Source organism: Aedes albopictus, chromosome 3 (genome assembly GCF_035046485.1).
Source record: "Aedes albopictus strain Foshan chromosome 3, AalbF5, whole genome shotgun sequence".
NCBI classification, from domain to species: Eukaryota; Metazoa; Arthropoda; class Insecta; order Diptera; family Culicidae; genus Aedes; species Aedes albopictus.
In genome coordinates, this window is record NC_085138.1 from 240,097,999 (window position 1) to 240,118,216 (window position 20,218).

Genomic DNA, 20,218 nt, shown 5'->3' on the forward strand with positions numbered 1-20,218 from the left:
AGTTCAAGACGATGTCGAGCTATCGCCCAGAATAGATATCACTCCGAGGGCACAGGACTGAAAGTAGTGAACTTAGCATATTCAACTAGACGAGGGCGAGCTCGATGAGGCCCCTCTAGAGGACTGCTGGAGTACAGTGAAAGCAGTTATCAATGACGCAGCCAAAAACGGAACGGAATCGACGGAATGAATGGTTTGACGAAGAGTGCAGAACGGTTTTGGAGGAGAAGAACGCAGCGCGGGCGGTAATGCTGCAGCAAGGGACCTGACAGAATGTGGGACATTACAAAAAGATGTGGAAACAGCAGACCCACCTCTTTCGGGAGAAAAAGCGCCGCCTGGAAGAAGCAGAGTGCAAGGAAATGAAACTGCTGTGCCATTCCCAAGAAACACGGGAGTTCTACCAGCAGCTTAACGCATCCCGCAACGGCTTCGCGCTGCGAGCCGAAATGTGCAGGGATAAGGACGGAGGTCTCTTGATGAACGGGCGTAAGGTGATCGAAATGTGGAAGCAGCACTTCGATCAGCACCTGAACGGCGTGCAGAACGTAGGCATGGAAAACCACGGCAACGGAGGAAACGACGATGCCAGGGCAGCGGAAGACGGAAATGAACCAACTCCCACTCTGAGGGAATTTAAGGATGCCATTCACCAGCTCAAAACCAACAAAGCAGCTGGTAAGGATGGTATCGCAGCTGAACTCATCAAGATGGGCCCAGAACAGTTGGCCACCGGCTGATAGTCAGCATCTGAGGAGCCAAACAGCTACCGGAGAAGTGGAAGGAAGGGGTAATCCGCCCAATTCACAAGAAAGGCGACCATTTGGAATGTGAGAACTTCAGGGCGATCACTATTTTGAATGCTGCCTACAAAGTGCTATCCCATATCATCTTCCGTCGTCTTTCACCTAAAACGAATGAGTTCGTGGAAAGTAATCAAGCCGGCTTCATCGACGGCCGGTCGATAACGGACCAGATATTTAATGTACGGCAAATCCTCCAGAAATGCTGTGAATACCAGGTCCCTACGCATCACCTGTTCATCGACTTCAAAGCGGCATACGACAGTATTGAACGCGCAGAGCTATGGAGAATCATGGACGAAAACGGCTTCCCTGGGAAGCTGACTAGACTGATTAAAGCAATGATGGACGGTGTGCAAAACTGCGTAAGGGTTTCGGGTGAACTATCCAGCTCATTCGAATCTTGCCGGGGACTGCAAGAAGGTAGCGGACTCTCATGTCTAGTATTCAACATCGCTCTGGAAGTGTGATGCGACGAGTCGAGGAACGATTTTCACAAAATCCGGTAAACTTGGAACGGTGGCACAGCTGTACACCCGCCTGAAACGCGAAGCAGCAAAGGTCGGACTGGTGGTGAATGCCTCAAAAACAAAGTACATGCTGGTAGGCGGAACCGAACAAGACCGGATCCGTCTGGGTAGTAATGTTATGATAGACGGGGATACTTTCTTCTTCTTCTTCTTTCTGCTTGAGCCCGTTTTCGCGACTCGGGTGCCCTGTTGTAATGCGTGCACCGTTGGTGCACTGTTCACAGATCAAGTTTGCATTTTTTAACAAATGCAACTACTTCTTTGCACAAGCTTATGTCTTTTTTCTTGAAGATATCCACCAAACTCGCGTATCTGCCATCGAAGGAAAACTCAGCCCGTTCGATGTTGAACCGCGGACAGTGAATAATCGAGTGTTCCGCTGTTTCCGGTTCTGCGTAAAGTTCGCAATCCGGATCTTCTACAATCTTCATTCTTGCAAGCCATGCTTTTGAAAAGTTGTGTGCTGTCATCAATCTGTTGATTAGTCGTACTTCGTATCCTTTTAGGTCTTGCCCGTAGTACCATGGTTTGTCGCTGTATTCCTCCTGTATCTGGTAGAAGTGTTTTCCTTTCTCTTCCGAGTAACTTTTGTACCACGCTTGGGTGCGTGCGTGTTTCTTGTTCTTCAGATGCTGTTTAGCGTCCTTGTAGAAATTTGGTGATCCATTACTTCAGCTGCTGCACTGGTTCCCAGCTTCGCTAACTGATCTGCGATCTCGTTACCGCCTAGCCCCACGTGACTTGGCACCCACTGTATCGCTGTTCCCATTTCGTATGCTGTCCTCAATATTTCCGTCAAAATCGCTTGCCCTTTGTGTGCATGTAGTGCTTCCTCTAGCATTCCACAAGCCGTCATGGAATCCGTGTATACCACGTAGTGGTAGAGTTGTTTATCCTTAAGGACATTCATTGCTTCGTTAATAGCCAGAAGCTCTGCAGTGCTGATGCTAACCTCATTCGCCAACTTGTAGTGATATCTTGCCGTCCCTTCGATGTATATTGCTATACCGCAGGTATTGCAATCCTTGGATGCGTCCGTGAAAACACGGCCGCGGTTTTTGAATCTTCCATTCATAACGCACAATGCCGCTTGCTTCAGTTTTATCGGTGGCAGGTTTCTTTTCGGTCCCGTGACGCTTTCCAGGGACGAAAAGATCTCAACGTGTTGTGTTGTAGGTATCGATCTTATGGGCATGATGTTGTTGTATACCTCTTTGTCCTTGTTGTATACATTTTCCATGTAGGAGTATTTATCCGCATCTTCTTCCTCAATTTGTGAAACTGTACTCAGCTGCCGGGATGTAACGTTTCTTTGTTCGAAGCTCCGTGCTATACTATTTCCTGTGATGTACTCCAATCGATGTTCCAATGGATCCTGGCCAGCGATTGCTGCCAAAGCGTTTATGGGTGTGCTTTTGGTACAACCCGTGGCTTTTCGGAGGCACTGATTAGTGGCCACCGTTAGTATTTGTCGATTTGTCTTCTTCGCGTTGTACGTTACTGATGAACCATATTCTGCTATACTCCTTACCAAGGCATTGTAGATATTGACGGATACTTGGGGATGACTTCCATGCTTGGTTCCATTGATCACCTTGATCATGTTCAAACGATCATTTATTTTATTTCTGGTTTCTCGGATGTGCTCTCCAAAGCTTAGGAATCGGTCCAAGGTAACGCCAAGATGTCGGCAACTTTTGACTGTCTTGATCTTTTTCTCGTTAATGCTGATGTCCAGAGTCTTGTCGTTGTTGGTGAAGAGAAGGTTTTTGGTTTTTTCTGGATTGATCTGGAACCCTAATCGTTCTGCACGTGCGACAAAGTCGTTCACGCTATTTCACGCAGGTTTCGGAATCGCTATTACTTTTATCGTTTTTAGTGCATCGTTTACACAACCATTTCTCCACATCTTGTTGATTTCTTCTACAATATTCGTCGTGGCTTCCAGGCTTAAGCTTCTGAGCATCTCGTACGTTACCCGATCTTCACCTGGTGCGGAGTGTTTCTTCTTATTGTTCAAAATCTCATTCCACTTACCTACGCTCAGTAGATTGGGAGCACCAACACACGGCATCGATTCCACGTTGTTAAACTGTGTTGTTCCGAAGTGGAGGTCCAGAAACTTCTCAGCTTCTTCCCGATCTTCGCAGATGATGTTGTTCTCCTTTTGGTGGTATTTTCTCCCTGTTAAACGTCCTACTTTGGCCCACAGTTCCTTGGAGGAGGTAAAGGGGGTGATTTCGTCCGGGAATTCGTTGAGTTTCTTCATTATCTCGACTTTTTTTGCTCTCTTGAATTGAGCTATTTTCCTTTTCAAATTTATCAAATTCGCTTCATTCGACACTGTTGAAGGTTTTGCGAGCCTCCGTTCTTTCCTTCCAAGCGTTGTCCACTTCGTTTGGCCACCAGAACTTTGGTACTTTCTTCTGTTTTCGTCGGGGATACTTTCGAGGTGGTGGAGGAATTCGTCTACCTCGGATCCTTACTGACGGCTGACAACAACGTGAGTAGTGTAATTCGAAGGCGCATTATCCTGACATATTTGAGCTTCCTTGGATACATATGTTTTTAGGTAAAAAATTAGGTTTGGTCTTCTTTTTACTTGATTTCGATAGAGTCATCAATGTCTTTTGTTTGTTGCGTCTTAATTTTGCAAGGATTCGTCCAGCGTTTGTATTTCAGGTTTAATGAAAAGTTCGTTTTTTTTGGGTAAGCAATTTTGATCGCTTCTTTGTATGGAAACCAACTAAATGATTTAGATATAGGGAAACTTACGTATTTTCGGCAGTTTTGTTCTCTTCGTCATGGGTTTTTTTTTCGAAACCTGTTGGTGTCAGAGTTCGCCTCAAATCCTTCCCAACCAAGCTGAGTTATATGCCCAAATTTCAGGCAATTCGACCCACGAAAACCCCCCCATGGCAAAGAGTATAAACCTGCCGATAATACCCTTCGTCACCCTATGTTTGCTTTTCTTCAATCGAAAAACCAACCCAAGCGCCCGAAGCCATTCTAGCGGAACAATATTTTAGCTTGAATGCTTGAATTTGTTTCATTCTGCTACCCATAATACATTCAGTTGAACTTTTCACCAAAACAAATTCCACACAACTCCTCCCGGGCACGCTTTTCCAGAATCAATCTACTTTTCTGCATTCTCGAACATATTGGTCTCATGAAAGAAATTCCACCCCGAACTGCAAGGACGATTCTCCAATCGCCAATGGAATTTTCCGGGAAAAGTGAGAAAAAAGCAGCAAATTCCAACACCGGAACGGGTGTGTCATGGCCACATCGGCACTCACCGTCGTATCCATATCCCCATGTCCTCGTGAAACTCACCTGAACACACGAGTGCAGTGGCACCACCGCCTGGTCCTGGGCGCAAACCGTTAGCCAATAGTTGGGTTTAGATTCCAGATCCAGCGACGCCAACGTCCGGATGACACCTGTAGGAGAGAACGAAAGGGAGAAGAATGGACGTGAGTGAGAATTTTATCAGATTCAATAAAGCTCAATCATGGCGAGGGATAGCGTGAACGTGAACCCTTCGTTTGCTGGGCGACTGAGCTCAGAGCTTCAATAGACAGCCAGCGGTGATGCATTCTGGGAGACTTGATTTATTACAGCGCACACCGTGGGAGTTGAGTTAGTCGAAATTTTGATATATGATATGCCAACTGTTTTCCACCGAATGGAAAGTTGCGATTGATTTCCCTGAGCGTTGCGTTGGTGGGCGGTGTGATGGTTTTGTCAGGTTGGAAATTTGCCTGCCGGAGGACAACTTTGTGGTATAGATTGCGAAGGAGTCGTTTGAAAGACACACTGAAGTAAAGATGATTATCGATGATCTTCTAGAGAATAAGGAAAGTCATTTATTGGTTACGCTTTGAATGCATGGTTTGACTTTTGTGTTCCGGGTGGGATTTTCCGCCCTTAGAAAACCGTCACATTCACGAGAGACGACACATCAAGGCACATCTATATTCGCCGGCTGTACCCGTTGGCAATGCCATCATCAGGATCAGGAACCGCTCGTCGATGCTGAAAGAACCAGAGAAGCTCGTTTCTTCTTTTATCTGCTGCCTGGCCAACAAAAGTTATGGCTCTTGATGGTTTTGCTCTCGCCTGCGCCTCGTTCCTCCCCGGAGCGATGACGCTGGCTGGCATTGTGATCAATTTCTTGCCATATCACACAAATGTTTTCCTTTAGCTCGCATGGCCGCCTTTGCCCACACCCCTGGGTGGCTACACCCATCGCACAGTGGTTTAATCGTTTGGGAAGTAGGATCATAAAATTGCATGTATTTGTTTGCTTCAATATATCTATGATGACACTTCCCGAGCAGGTGAAAAATCTGATGAATAGCATATTTTGTTATTTTTGATTGAATTACTGAAGAGCAAAAACTGATATTTGTTTGATTGATATTAGAGGTAAAAGATCAGAAATAATAGCAAAATTTAATATGGTGAACTACTCAATAACAGCTCGTCAAAATATTACAAGATCAAAACAATAGCATAGCAGACAAGATTTGTATTTTTTTTTCTTGAAAAAAAATAAAAAAAATCAGCATTTAGTATCGAACCTACGACCTTAGGGATTCACAGGCGGCGATGCTTACCACCCAACTGTGGCTCACTGTTGTAAATAACATGGGAATAAGAGCATGCGGTTCTCCATTCCCACAGCTCAGAAAGGGGCATATGACATTTCACTAACATTGAGCCATCTCTATGGGTGTATATGTGTTCCATTTCGTGTAGAAGAGCTAAACTTGTTTTAATGTTGAAATTTTTAACTATTTCGACAAGAACAAAAACTGATATCATATCACTTCGAGCTATTCGTGCGATATTCATTAAATTTTTGAATTACACATCAAAATCACATCGAGCTATGACAGTAAAAAATGTTGAAACAAAACTCGGTTTATAGCTGCTCTCTTTCAACCCTAGAAACGTTCTACAGTCGACCTTGTTCAGCTCATCATCGTCTTGTACCATCCAGAACTCTAGTGAACACTCTCTTTACATTGTGCAACGTATCACATTTTTCTGACTTGAACGCCCATATGGACACCAGCATGCGAACCAACACACTTAATTTGAAATGCCGGGATCTCAGCATTTTCTCAAACTTTCGCCGAGATCCGCACAGCCGAGCGCTCGGCAAACAACAACATAACCGAGATCTCAGCAACTTTGACATTTCATTACTGAGGTTCGGCAACTGTTTTGCTGAGAATCAGCTAACAGATGCAGTTTTAACTGAGATATCAGTTTTTGTGTTTGCTGAGTAGACGGCTGTGCGCGGAAAGCCGAGCCCGCGAATATTTTTTAAGTGTGAATAACCAAAACTGACAGATTATGACTACTTTTATGAAAACCATTGATGAAAAGTTTCATAGTATACATGATGCTATTCACAAAACCGGAATTAAGGAGTTTGAGGGGACCTTAAGGACAAACGTCGTGACATCCGGCTTCAGCAGTGCATCAGTAATTTAAGCGCACATATCTCAAGAAGCAAGCTTCATGTAGCAGTGTATTTTTTATTTTGTTCTTGCTCAAACTTGAAATAAGAAGATCAGGTACGTTGGTTTTGTTATCGAAGAGATTTGTGCGCTCAAAATCGTGAGGAAGTGCTTAAGGACAAGTCTGTCCTTAAGGAACCTCAGGGGGCATCAGAGGGTGTCAGGGACGTTTAATGGATTTTCAGAAGCATTCCAGGGGCGTTGCAGGAGGTTTTCACAGGCGCGTCAGGGACTTTTAATGGGGTTTACGGCAGTCTCTGAGCGCTTTCGGAAGCTTCAGGGGGCTCAGAAGAGTATCATGGTATCTCAGGGAATTCCAGGTGGCCTCAGGGGTGTTTCAGGAAGTTCTAAGGATGTTAACCTGTAACCTGTGGTTACAATTTTCCACTAAATTTGTGAACACCACTGTGTTTTGGAACATTTTAATTTGTTATTTTGTCATTCTTATTTAATTTGTAAAATTAGTATAGGGAAAATAAAATCGTATTATATTGTATCGGTGAGGCATTTGACCCCCAATCTCCCCACCACATGGCACACATCGAGCAGCAACAAAAGAGCAGAACAATCGTTTGCGGTGTGTGGCTGTTTTGTTTTGGATTGAACGAGAGAAAGTTACGAACCACGCAACGCAACGGTCGCGATCGTTTGTTCACTCCGCGAAATTTTACCGGGAAAGTGCCGTTCTTTGTGGTTTTTACAAAACGAGCCAGCTGGAAGGTTGTACCCAGCCTCGGAAGTGAGTGAATCCCTACCCATTAGTGCCGGCCCGTGGTTCGGGAACATGAAGAAAGTGCTGTGAAAGTGCAGTGAAAAGGGTGTTGGACCGCCGCCATTCGGGAAGCTAATTATCAAGGAGATTTCGCTTCCCGGCGGTACCGTCAAGTGTCCTACACACCCACCGTCCTCGCTACACGGGCTCAGCCAGTAGAGCCAGTCTCGCCCGTGTAGCTAAACGTCAAGGAGGACGAAGACAGGTAGGTGTAAAGGGGCTCACCACCTGTGGTAGTACTCCGTGGAGACTACCAGGGCTGTTCACGGCGAGTGAATTTGCCCGGCGTTTATCGCCAAAGTCGCTAGGGGGGATCCGATAAAGGAGTCCGCTCTTCCCCCTAGCTAATCGTCAAGGATGGTTGCTTAGGCAACCCCCAAAGTGCCCACGAAGAAGAAGAACGAGAAGAAGAAAGAAAAGAAGAATAAGAAGGAACTCGAGAAGGAAGCACCGCATAGTCCGTGTGGGAGCAGCAGCGACCACCACCACTGCAGCAAGGGCCCCAACGAGTCGACCGAAGCCAAAGTGACAAAGGGGAGAACGGGGCAAAACGAAGGTCAGATAGATTAATATAAAAGTTTATTGCAAAATTTATTTATTTATATTTTACTATTTAATTTCATCCGAAATCTGAATTTTAAGTGGAGGTACCCTGCTTTAGGCCGCCCTGCCGGGTAACAGCAGGTAAGGGCTAAAAGCCTCTTCTTACAAACCTTCCATAACTCGTTGACCACCACTGTAAGCACCACGCTTATCGCTTGTCGATTATGTGTGTTTCAGGGAGTCTCAGGTGCTTTTCGGAGGGATTAAGGTGGCTTAAGGGTTTTAGGGGCTTTCCAGAAGTACATCCAACAGCAAGTAGAGTTGCCCCCATAGCTATCCAGGAACTTGGGTCCAACGGGTAGTCTAAAGTACTAGCTACAACCCAAGCTTCCAGGGGAGAGAGGACAACTTAAAGCGGTAGCTAGTGGAATGCTAACCAATAGATAGTACTCATGAACGGTCCACCCCCCCCCCCCCCCTCCCTTCTCGACCTTATCCCTAATGGGCGTACTGCGAAGGTAAGGAAGAGAGAGAATGAATTTTTAGTGGGTCGAAACCCACATAACCCGAGGAACCATCTCTTGAGTATCTGATTAGCAGATTTTCTCGTTCAATAAAAAATAGGAGGTCTCAGGGGATTTTTATGAGAGTCTCATGGGATCTTCAGGGGCAATTCAGGGGGATTCATGGAATCCGAATGGATGGGTTTTTCAGGGGTTTAAGGGACATTCAAAGTTTCAGGTGTCATCGTATCGATTTTTTGTGGAATTTGGAGGATGTATACGACTAGAAGGATATGTTGAACTGTTGTAGCTCTCTCAGAGCATTAAAACGGCTAGTTTGCCATAGCCCGACGTTTCGGTCCCGTGTATTGGACCTTTTTAAAGAGATAACTAAAAACGATATGCAAACGACTAAAATATTAACGCGCACTGAAACGGCAAAAATTAGCAATAGCCAATATCTCCCAGAAATAATATTAAAAACTATAAAAGTCTTTGATAACAGAGAGATGTTCCTTCTTTTTATCATCTGCACAAAAAACTATTAAAAAATATCCATAGGATTGATAGTTATTCAACAAAAACCGAAATTTTTATTGCTTCACCCATACAAAGTGTTAGGCAATTTTGATCAAGTTTATTGCTAATTTCTAATTTTTAATTGAGCGATAATATAGCTTCCATGGTAGAATGATGAGCACGAGGATGTTCATGTGTGGCTCTTGTTCCTTTTCCAGTCCGATTGGGGGTCCATTATGAGTTGCCGTTAGCCGATATACAAGTTTTCGGGTCTGTTAGACAATATATCAGAAGAGGATCAGGTGTCAGCCGCTCTTGAAAGAAGCGCAACTGACGAAAAATTGAACTTCAGCGCGTCTGCTCTAAAATTTTGCGCACTGGTAGCTACTACGCTACGGGCCCCGGCTAACCAATTGTAATTTAACAGTTATGATACTGGAAATGGGTCTGTTTTTTAATTTAGTGAGTTAGCATAGTTAGTGAGTAGCATAAACACAAACATAAACACAACATAAATCGAACCATTGTCCACAGATTCCCAGAAGAAGGCGCAATATAGCGACCGAAACGTCGGATGAAAGCTTAAAAATCCGTTTTTGAGTTATTCCTCCAAAGACTGAACGCCATTCCCCTTCCAACATTTTAATTTATCTTTTTCAGCAATTGCAGCCAATAGCTATTTTAAAAATGAAACTAGGAAGAAAAGCCTATGTTTAAAAGAAAGAAAAACTCAAAAGTAAAAAAAGCAGTAGATTCAACATCAATAATTATTAGATACTGCACTCTTAAAAAATTGGGAATTTACACGTGACGTAAACCATCAACGTACGTAAACATTTCATGACCGAAAGGCAAATTTGACTCAACTTTACATCTACCATGTAAGTTCGAGTTGGTTGCACATGGTGTCAGCAAACCCATCTGACCAGATAGGTAGAAACAGTTTTACATTTATCGCTTGTCTCACAACTCGGTGATACAGCCGAGAGGTATCTCAAGTAACAATTCCATTGCTGATTGGTTTTGATTGAGTTTTATTAAGGTTTTATTACAGCAATAATTAAAACTCACAGTTTTATGACTGCTTTTATGGAAACCACTGATAAAATGTTTTATAGTATACTTGAAGATATCCATAAAGACAGATTTCAAGAGTAAACAAAACTTTCCGATATGTAAACCTTCTGGCAATCATTATTACCACAATAAAACTGTTAAAACTCTCAACAGATGGCGATCCGTTCGATTAGTAACGACATCTGGTGGTGGAAAAGCAGAAACTACGACACTGCTAGGTTTATTGCGGTCATCATAAAAGTAAACTTGCTTTCGTTTTATTTTCGCTGATTAAGGTCGTCGCCATATTGAAGAATTAGCTTACGTGAATGGAAAATAGTTAATTTTGCCCAAATTAGCAATGAATTGATAGTTTGCCACCCTTTTCATAACATGCTCACATAAATAACCTCTCTCTGCTGAGTTTTCTTGTGATTCGAGATAGTTTTACTAAATTCACAAATTGATTTATTTCATTCCAAGATGATAATATTCACTATTTCCGAAGCGCATTAATTTTATGATTCTGCAATCCCAATATTCACGGTAAATTCGAATGTGCATAAGCCTACCAGCACAATAACTACAAAAATATAACTTTGAAATGATCGCTTTCTACTTACGAATGATGTATCCTCCTGAACTTAACGTGCCGTCGAAGAGACTTCTCTGCATTTTGAGCTGTCATAGTTTTTGTTGAAAAAAAAACAACAACAATCGAGAGGTTTTAAAACGGGTTTATTGCTACTCTTAATGCGGTTTGCAAAACCTCTCCGAGAGTGGTCCACTTAGCCGGAAGATGCTCTTAAAGAGGTTATCAAGAGGTTTTGATGTATGATTCAGTTTTATTGCAAGTTTTATAAAATTGGTCAGGAAGATCTCTTGTAGAGCCAAACAAAACTTAAAATGTTACTTGGGATAGTACGTGCCTCTCAATCAGTGAACCAGAGTTCGAATTCAGTTCATTATTTTACTTACATATGTTTTATCTCTCGCTTCGACTCTAGCGATTGCTAGCTCGTCTTTATTTGTGATAGAAGACGTAAATTTGTGTCAAACAGGCCGCTCCTTTTATGTGCATCCAAGTAAACATAAATTTACATGTTTTTTTCTAAGAGTGTGTTTAAATGATGAGAAGAAAAAATAGACCAATTTACTTGTAGATGGAAATATAAAGAGTAATCTACGCTAAAAAAGAGAAAAAGTCATTTTTAAATATCAAGTTTTACGTTTTCAGCATGACCATTTCGATTGCTAAATTCCTTGACTTTCTGGGCCTTGAAGTATCTTCGTGCCTGCCACACGATATATACATGCAAAATGGTCACTGGCAGAGGATGATCTCAGCTACTAACTGTGGAAGTGCTCATAGTGCTCAAGCTGAGAAGCAGGTTTTGTCTCAGTGGGTACGGGACGTCTTATGACCTTCAACCGAATGGCCTGACACCCTCGTATTATTATGGAGTACAACAGACAAAATCGTGAAATAATTATGCCTATAGAGTAGAGAGAAAATACAGTAGAGCTTGTAGACTTCGAAGGTCCTAATTCCAGAATATTTTGGAATATTGCATGAGTGTACCAAACCATTATATTTGTGCACTGCGGTTCTATCAGAAGCATGAATTACACTCCACGATCATTATTTACAAATAAAGCATGAAACATTATGTGGACATTGGGTTCTGAGGGTGGCCCTGGGGATCTGTATATCCCGAAACCTTTGAAATTCCCCTGAAGTCACATGAAACTCCCCAAAACCTCCTCAGTCTTAACCCCAACTCAAATTCCAGGAGAGAAGCCTATTTTTGCAAACTAAGGTCCTTTATTTATGTAAAGCACTGGTCCGCATCGAATTCTCTTTTTTTAAACCCCACTTAATTTATGCATATCCAGGCCTTATGGATGTTGCAGTGTATAGGTCATCGCATAAACAAGGAATACTACAAAATTATAAACTTATGCTCACGAAGCACCCCACACTTAAGTATAGACGAGGCCGCACTAGGTAGAAGCTTGCACTCATTAACAAGCATTGCAGAGCTACTGGACATCACCCGAGACAGTGTGGAGGCTCTCTTGAAGGTGTGGTCGACATGGCTACCAAAAATGAGCTTATTATCGATCATCTGTCGCAAGAATTTGACGGATGCTGCCCTAGCCATGACCTGTAGCTCCGACTTGCCGTTATTCACAACAACCACTTGAGTTTTGGTAGGAGCCAATTCCAGTTTCCGGGAAATCATACACTCCGTCACAAACGCGATCGAGTGAGCTGCAGTCAATTCTACTTATTCGATCTCACTGTAGACTTTCAACCGTTTTATCATCACCAACGATGGTCACTTTCGCTGGGAACTTCAACACTCAAAACCACGTCGTGCATGACATTCTATAACACCGAATGACCCAGGATGAACCTTGTGATGTAATGCGGCCACCCCACCCCCCCCCCCTGATTGCCAGATTTTTTTATTCGAGCCTATTCAAATATTATGAATAATGAAGAGTTCCAGAAAAATATCTAAAAAAATTAACTATTCTAATAATTAAAGTTTTTATCCACACTTTCCAAACCTTTTTTACTCGAAAATTATAGGAAATTTCGCCAAGTATTTCTCCAAGATAACCACTTCAATTTTATCATAGAACTTTAACAAATAAAAAGCTTGGTTAAATGGCTAAATTTTGTAATGTCATTCATGGAATACAAAACCAGCATGCCAAATTTTCCAGATATGCCGGAACCAGTTCCGGTAGGGAAAAGAAGGACATTGTAGAACCCATGGTAGAACCATATGCTGCTATGCTATATGCTCCATATTTATAGATTGCAGTTATGTGAACCTGCAACACGAACTTCACTATTCAATTCTAACAAACATCATGCTAAGAGCAAAAAACCTGGGTTTTCTTTACGAATTCTTTCAAGAACACCTTCGGAAATTCCTTTAGGCATATATTCAAGAACTTCTCCAGGAATTGTTTCAGAAATTCCTCAAGGTAAGCCCGTGCACAAGGGAGGGAATTTGGGGGTTAAACCCCTCCCATTGCGGAAGTTTCATACACTAGGCGCCCTTTCGCCCTTTGCCAAAATTAGCAAAAACCTCTCCCTTGCAGCCTTAACTGTGCACGGGTCTGCCTCAAGGGACTTCTCCAGAAGTTTCTTTTTCGTGAATTGTTCCATGAGTATCTTGCAGGGTTCTGATAGTGATTGTTTTAGGGTTTGTTCCAAGAAATGCTTCAAGAAATCCTCCCACGATTCCTTCAGAATTTTTTACAGATACTTCTGTAAGAATGCATCGACGAATTCCTCCAGGTTATTTTTTCATAGTTTCCTCATGGATTGCTCCACAGAATTTTTCCTGAATTCCTCTGTGCATGGGTTTCACCAGTCATTTCTCCGGGAATTTCTCCTGAGATAACTTTAGAGGTTCCTCCAGTGATTGTGCCAGTGCTTTTCTCGAGGATTCTTCCAGAAATTTCTCCAGGGATTCCCAAAGGAATGTCAACAAAATTTATCATAGGTGTTTCTGCATGTATTCTTTCATAGATTTCTTCAGCAATTTCTCCACATATTGTTTCAAGAATTCCGCTAGAGATTACTCTAATAATTCAATCTGGAATAATTCGAAGTATTTCAGTTGCCATATCTTCCAAAAACCCTTATAGGAAATTTTACCAGAGATTAGCTAAAAAATAATTCCAGGAGTCCATCCAGAGATTCCAACAATATTTCGTCCAAAAATTATTGCAGACCTGGATTCCTTCATTTTTTATTACCTACAGGAATTCTTCCAGGAATTTGTTAAGTAAGCTTTCCTGGGATTTCCTAAGGAATTTCTCATGGGAATCCTTCCGGGATTCAGGAACTCTTGCGGGAACTGCTTCCCTTAGGAACTGCTACAGGGATTCCTCAAGGAGTTCCTCCGCGAACTCTTCTTTGAATTCCTTCAGGATTTTTTCTACGGATTCCATCTGCAATTTCTTCAGGAATTCTTTCTGGGATTCCTCCAGGAATTTCTCAAGGGATTCTTCCACGAATTTCTTCAGAGATTCCTCTGGAAATTGCTGCAGGGATTCCCCTACAAATTCATCCAGGATTTCATTCAGAAATGCCTCTAGAGATTCCTCCAGGAATTCTTCTAGATATTTCTCCAGGAGTATTTCTAGAGACTCCTGCGTTAATCCCTGCAGGCATTCCTCTAGGATATCCCAGGGATTTCTCCAAGAATTTCTGAAGGGCTTAACTCGGGAATTGGCTTCTTAAACGGTGTTGAGATAATCGCATATTCTGAATATGCATTCCAAACTGAGCCGAAATCCAAATTTTCATGATTTTCGGTGCCCAGGAACCTATTTAAAAATCGATTTGAAGTTTGTATGGGAGCGATTCTTTCTAGAACAACTTAATTTAAAAATTCCTCCAAAGATTTTCCCAGGAACTCTTCTTAAGATTTTTTTAGAAATTCCTCCTTGTATCCTTTAAGGATTTCCCTCAGGAGTTAATTTAGTACTTCCTCTAGGAACTGTTTAGGGATTCCCTTACTAATTCCTCTTGAAATTGCTTCCGGGGTTCCTTCTGGAGTTTCTTCATAAGAAATTAATCTACGATTTTTTTAGGAATTCCTTTAGGAGTTTTTCCAGGGATTGATCTGGGAATTCCAGCGAACTACAAATATGGTGAGTATTGTTATAGCAAAATCTGAAGAATTTTCGAAGCACGTGGAAAAAAGTTAAACACTATGTGAAATTGTTCAAAATAATAGCAGTGTAAATAAATTGAAAAGTAGCTTTACCTTGCAGAAGCAAGACATATTTTCGCACGCTGTTCGAACAGTTTCCGCCTTGATTACAAGTTAATGTTCAAATTATTTTTTTTTTAATTGTTTACTGAATTTAAAAAAATCAGAATTAACACTGCTATTATTTTGATCAATTTCACATAGTGTTTAACTTTTTTTCCGCGTGCTTCGAAAATTCTCAGATAATGCAATAACAATATTCACTATATTTGTAGTTCGCTGTGAAATTTTCAGCTCAATCGTTCATAAGAGAACGAAGTTACAGCATGCCAAAGTTGGCCATTTTGTATGGAAAACGGCTCTCACTGCTATTTTTATGAACACAGCTGTACTTCAGAGAATCATCCAAGAATTCCATAAGGAATTCTCCTAGGCTTTCTTCCGAGAAATTTTCCAGGCATTCTTTCATGGATTCCTCCTTTGATTCTTGCAGAGATTTCTCTACGATTTTTTTTTGATCGATTCCTCCAGGAACTCCAACAGATATTCCTCCAGGAATTACTTCAGGGACTCCTGGGATTGCTTCAGGAATTCTTTTTGGGATTCCTCCAGAAATTCATACAGGCATTCCTACAGGAATTAATCAAAGAATTTCCTAATAAATTATGACAGTAGTTCATCCAGGAATTCTTCAGAAATTCTTCCAGGATTTTCTCTAAGAATACCTTTTGGAATTTTTCCAGGAATTCCTCCAAGAATTCTTCCAGATCTTCCTCCAGGAATTGCTGCAAGGATTCCTCCAGGAATTCCGCTCTTTAGGGATTTTTCTAGGGATTTCTCCACGAATTTCTCCAATGATTCCCCAGGGATTCCTCCAGAGATTCCTTTGAGGAGGATTTCTCCAGGAATTCCTTCAGAAATTTCTCTAAAAATTCTTCCAGGAATTTCTCTGGGGACTTTTTCAGAAATTTCTCCCACGGTTCCTCTAGAGATTCCCCCAGAAATTTATTCATAAATTTTTGTAAGAATTCCTCCTAGAATTCCGTCCAGGATTCCTCCAGCAATTCCCAAAGGCATTCTCCCAAGATTTCATTCAGGCATTCGAGGAATTACCCCAAGAATTTATTTAGGGATTCCTTCAGGAATTTCTCTAGGAATTTATCAAGGAATTGCTCCTGGACATCCTTCACAAAATATGACAGCAAATCCAGGATTTACTTCAGAAAATTTTCTGGGGATTATTTCAGATTTTTTTCCAAGAAATTCTACAAGAATATCCAGAGGATTTTTTTAGGGATTCTTCCTGACATTTCTCCTGGGATTCCTTCAATAATTGCTTCCGGTATTCATCCAAGGAATTCTTCACGATTTTTTTCAGGGATTTTTCCTGGGATTCCTCCAGGAAATCCTCTAGGGATTTCTTCAGAAACTCCTCCAGGTATTTCTCCAGGAATATCTCTTGAGATTCCACCAGTAATAGCTTCAGGAATCCCTCCAGAAATTCCTCCATGGATTTTTCCAAGGATTCCATCAGGAAATCCTTCGAGTATTTGTCCAGGAAATCCCCCAGAAGTTCTTCCAAGGATTCTTCCAGAAAATTCTCCAGGAATACCTTCAGAAATTCTTCCAGGAAATTCTCCAGAAATACTTTCAGGGATTTCTCCAAACATTCCTCCAAAAATTTCTCTAGAGATTCCTCCAGGGGATTTCTCCACAAATTTATTCAGGAATGCCCCCAGGGATTCTTTCAGGAATTCCTTCGGGGATTTCTCAAGGGATTTTTTCAGAAATAGAAAAATAATAGAAATAGCAATCTCCCAGAATTCCTCCGAAGATTTCTTCAAAAATTAATCCAGTAATTCTTTCAAGATTTCCTCTAGAGATTCCTTAAGCAATTCAAGAAACTCTAGGTTAGTCTTCAAAAAAGTTTGTAATTTTCAATAGATTTCAGCTATAGTTTCTTATTTTTTTTTTATTAACGACACTTTACATTTAAAGTGCATTCGTGTCGGATATACGTTTGATCAATTTTACAATTCAAATAGGTATAATTAGTTATTCGGGGCCGGATCACAACGTCCGAGGCCATACTGTCTCGGTCGTTAAGTCGCGTTTTATGCCCCGAAAAAATGCGCCATAAAGTCCTGGGACATTATGGCCTCGGACGTTATAATACTGCGCCTAGTTATTCTATAATTTCACTAACAAATTATGAAGACATTTCAAAGCTTATCCATTCTTTTACACTTCCTTGATCGCGTTATCCTATATTGTAGACTTTAACAATATAAAAATTAGAGCGAAATAATGCACGAGTGAATGAAAACCCTTAATTTTCCAGAGATTGGTCACCGCTACCAGCATCACGTTGATTTGTGTACATCAGGCGAGCTTTCTTAACTTATTGAACAAAATACAACAGCGTGAGAGCTGAAGGATTTAATAATGCTTTAAGAATATATTGTTAATATACTCAATTTCATCATGCTGCGTTTAGTTATAAAAGGCTAGTAGGTACACATTTTCTAAGGGTGCGTGCCCCCCCCCACCTCCTGGCCGAAAAGCTGGCTACGCTCTTGTGTAGGAATCTACTGCTTCCGCTTCAATTTGTATTGTTTCAAAGTTCAAGTACTGCATGGTTCGATGCTGCAGCATTCCAATTTATTTGACAATTCTGTAACCCATCATATTGATTCTTGAAGAAAATGAAGCGGAAAAAAACATTTTTTCGACTTATGACGATCACCGGCACCACTGTGCATAGTCATCCGACAAGCTCTCCATCTCCAGCCAGCAGTGCTGCAGCGCAGTGGTGGAGACCGATTACCACGTACTACAAATCGCACCAGAAGAACAGGAAGGAAAACTCTCTCCTTCTGGGTGTCTGATGGTGGCGACGTAGCATTTATCTCTGCAGATAATGTGGGATAATGTATTATCATTATCAGAATCACATGATGGTGCCGTTTTCTGCCCCGGTCCGGTCCTGGGTCCGGTCTGTGCCATGAAGAATAGGAAACTTTGGAGGAGGTGGGGCAGGTGGGGATCAAGCACTACTACCCGGGCAAGATTTCCCGCTTTGTCGGATGTCGGAGATTATGTAAAAGAGGAGATAACACGAATGATATTGAATGAGGCATCATTCTAATAGTCATATATTATTATCGGCCCTTGGAGACCATCCGGGGCTGCCGAAGACGACGAGGACAACGCAACCAAAGCGAAGGAACCAGATTGTATGGATGCTGCTGCTGCTGCCCCTGGGAATCGATGGATTAGGAATTGTTGTCTCGTCCACTTGATTGAACAGTGTGTTCCATTCATGTGCGATCGAGATGGAAGTCCACCTATCATCCAATGGGGGCGAATCAAAGAGAGACATTTTTCGATTAAAGTCCAATGCTACCCAGGAAGGAGATACGTGCGATTGGTATGCTTTCTCACAATGGACTCCTAATTTGGTCGTTCCGGTTAAATTGATGGCGAATCATTTACGAAGGACATTAATAGGTTCTTTGTGATGGTGGAAATCAATTTCCAGGAGTGTTGTTCACTCTCTTCTTTTGCAACTCGAAAAGAAATGAAAGATTGCAGAACACAGACTCAGCCAATAGAACCAAAACCTCCAGTAATGCATTCAAGAATATGGTAACAGGATTTCCAAAACACATGTATAAAATTCCTCCGGTTGTAAAAAAGCTTTATTGAAACTACATCAAAACAAATTTGGCATCCCTGCTCTACCACCATGTGCCAGCACTCAAACACTTGAAAGGAGGCGCATTTCATTCTACCTAACAATGTTTACCACCAAAGTAGACATTCAACCTCTGGTTTTATAGCAAATTATTCACTTGTGTGTACATTGCACGAGGATACACCACAGGAACACCCCCCCCCCCACATCTTTTACAAACGGAGCAGAAAATGTTAAACACGGCTCACGACTGCTGCTGCTGCTGCTGGCTGGTCCGCAACCTTCCTCTCCATCTGAAGGGAAAAGGGGCTTATTTCCTCGTTCATGTGCCATCGGTCTCAATTTGCTTTCTTGGCCCACCAGGAAGTTCGTACTTTTTCTTCCTCGGCTCGCAGTGTGGAAGAACTCTTGATGGGGTTTACATGGAGAATTATGGCCACCATGACAAAGACGACTACAACGGGAGCCACGCAGTGGCCCTTTCTATAAGCGGCAGCGGCCCACTCGTCAGAATTTACACGCAAATGCCTCATTTTCTCAACAGGGTCGTGAGTGGTTGTCCTCCCCGTTTTTTTCTTCGTGTGGCTTGGTGATGGGGAAATTGCGGTTGTTACTACTGAGGATTTATTGGAGTACAAAGAAGGAAGATTTCTGTCAGTACCAGGAAGAATCTAGGAGAAAATCCAAAAAAAAAATCCTGGAGGAATTCCAAGAGGAATTCCAGGAGGAATTCCAAGAGGAATTCCAGGAGGAATTCCAGGAGGAATTCCAAGAGGAATTCCAGGAGGAATTCCAAGAGGAATTCCGGGAGGAATTCCAAGAGGAATTCCAGGACGAATTCCAGGACGAATTCCAGGACGAATTCCAGGACGAATTCCAGGACGAATTCCAAGAGGAATTCCAGGAGAAATTCCAAGAGGAATTCCGGGAGGAATTCCAAGAGGAATTCCGGGAGGAATTCCAGGACGAATTCCAGGAGGAATTCCAAGAGGAATTCCGGGAGGAGTTCCAAGAGGAATTCCGGGAGGAGTTCCAAGAGGAATTCCAGGACGAATTCCAGGACGAATTCCAAGAGGAATTCCAGGACGAATTCCAGGACGAATTCCAGGACGAATTTCAGGACGAATTCCAGGAGGAATTCCAGGAGGAATTCCAGGAGGAATTCCAGGAGGAATTCCAGGAGGAATTCCAGGAGGAATTCGAGGAGGAATTCCAGGAGGAATTCCAGGAGGAATACCAGGAGAAATTTCTGGAGGAGTTCCAGGAAAAACCTGGAGAAATTCCAGGAGGAATTCCTGGAGCAATTCCGGGAGCAATTCCAGGAGGAATCCCACAGGGATTTCCAGGGGGATTTCCAGGAGGAATTCCAGGAAGAAATACAGAAGGCATTCCACAAGGAACTTCAGGAGAAATTTCAGAAGAAATTCTAGGTGGATTTCTAGGAGGAATTCCAGAAGGAATTCAGTGAGGAAATTCCAGGAGAAATTCCAGGTAAAATTCCAGAATCAATTCC

At 42.2% G+C, this 20,218-nt stretch overlaps 1 protein-coding gene across 7 annotated transcripts in view; it reads right to left on the bottom strand.

Moving 5' to 3' along the window:
• Window positions 1–20,218, bottom strand: part of LOC109409390 (fat-like cadherin-related tumor suppressor homolog) — a 1,285,617-nt gene that overhangs the window by 311,987 nt on the left and 953,412 nt on the right. For all 7 annotated transcript variants that reach the window (XM_062859767.1, XM_062859766.1, XM_062859763.1 and 4 more), the window contains one exon: window positions 4,673–4,779. In XM_062859767.1, coding sequence (XP_062715751.1) covers window positions 4,673–4,779 — 107 coding nt within the window. The remainder of the gene's footprint in view (window positions 1–4,672; window positions 4,780–20,218) is intronic.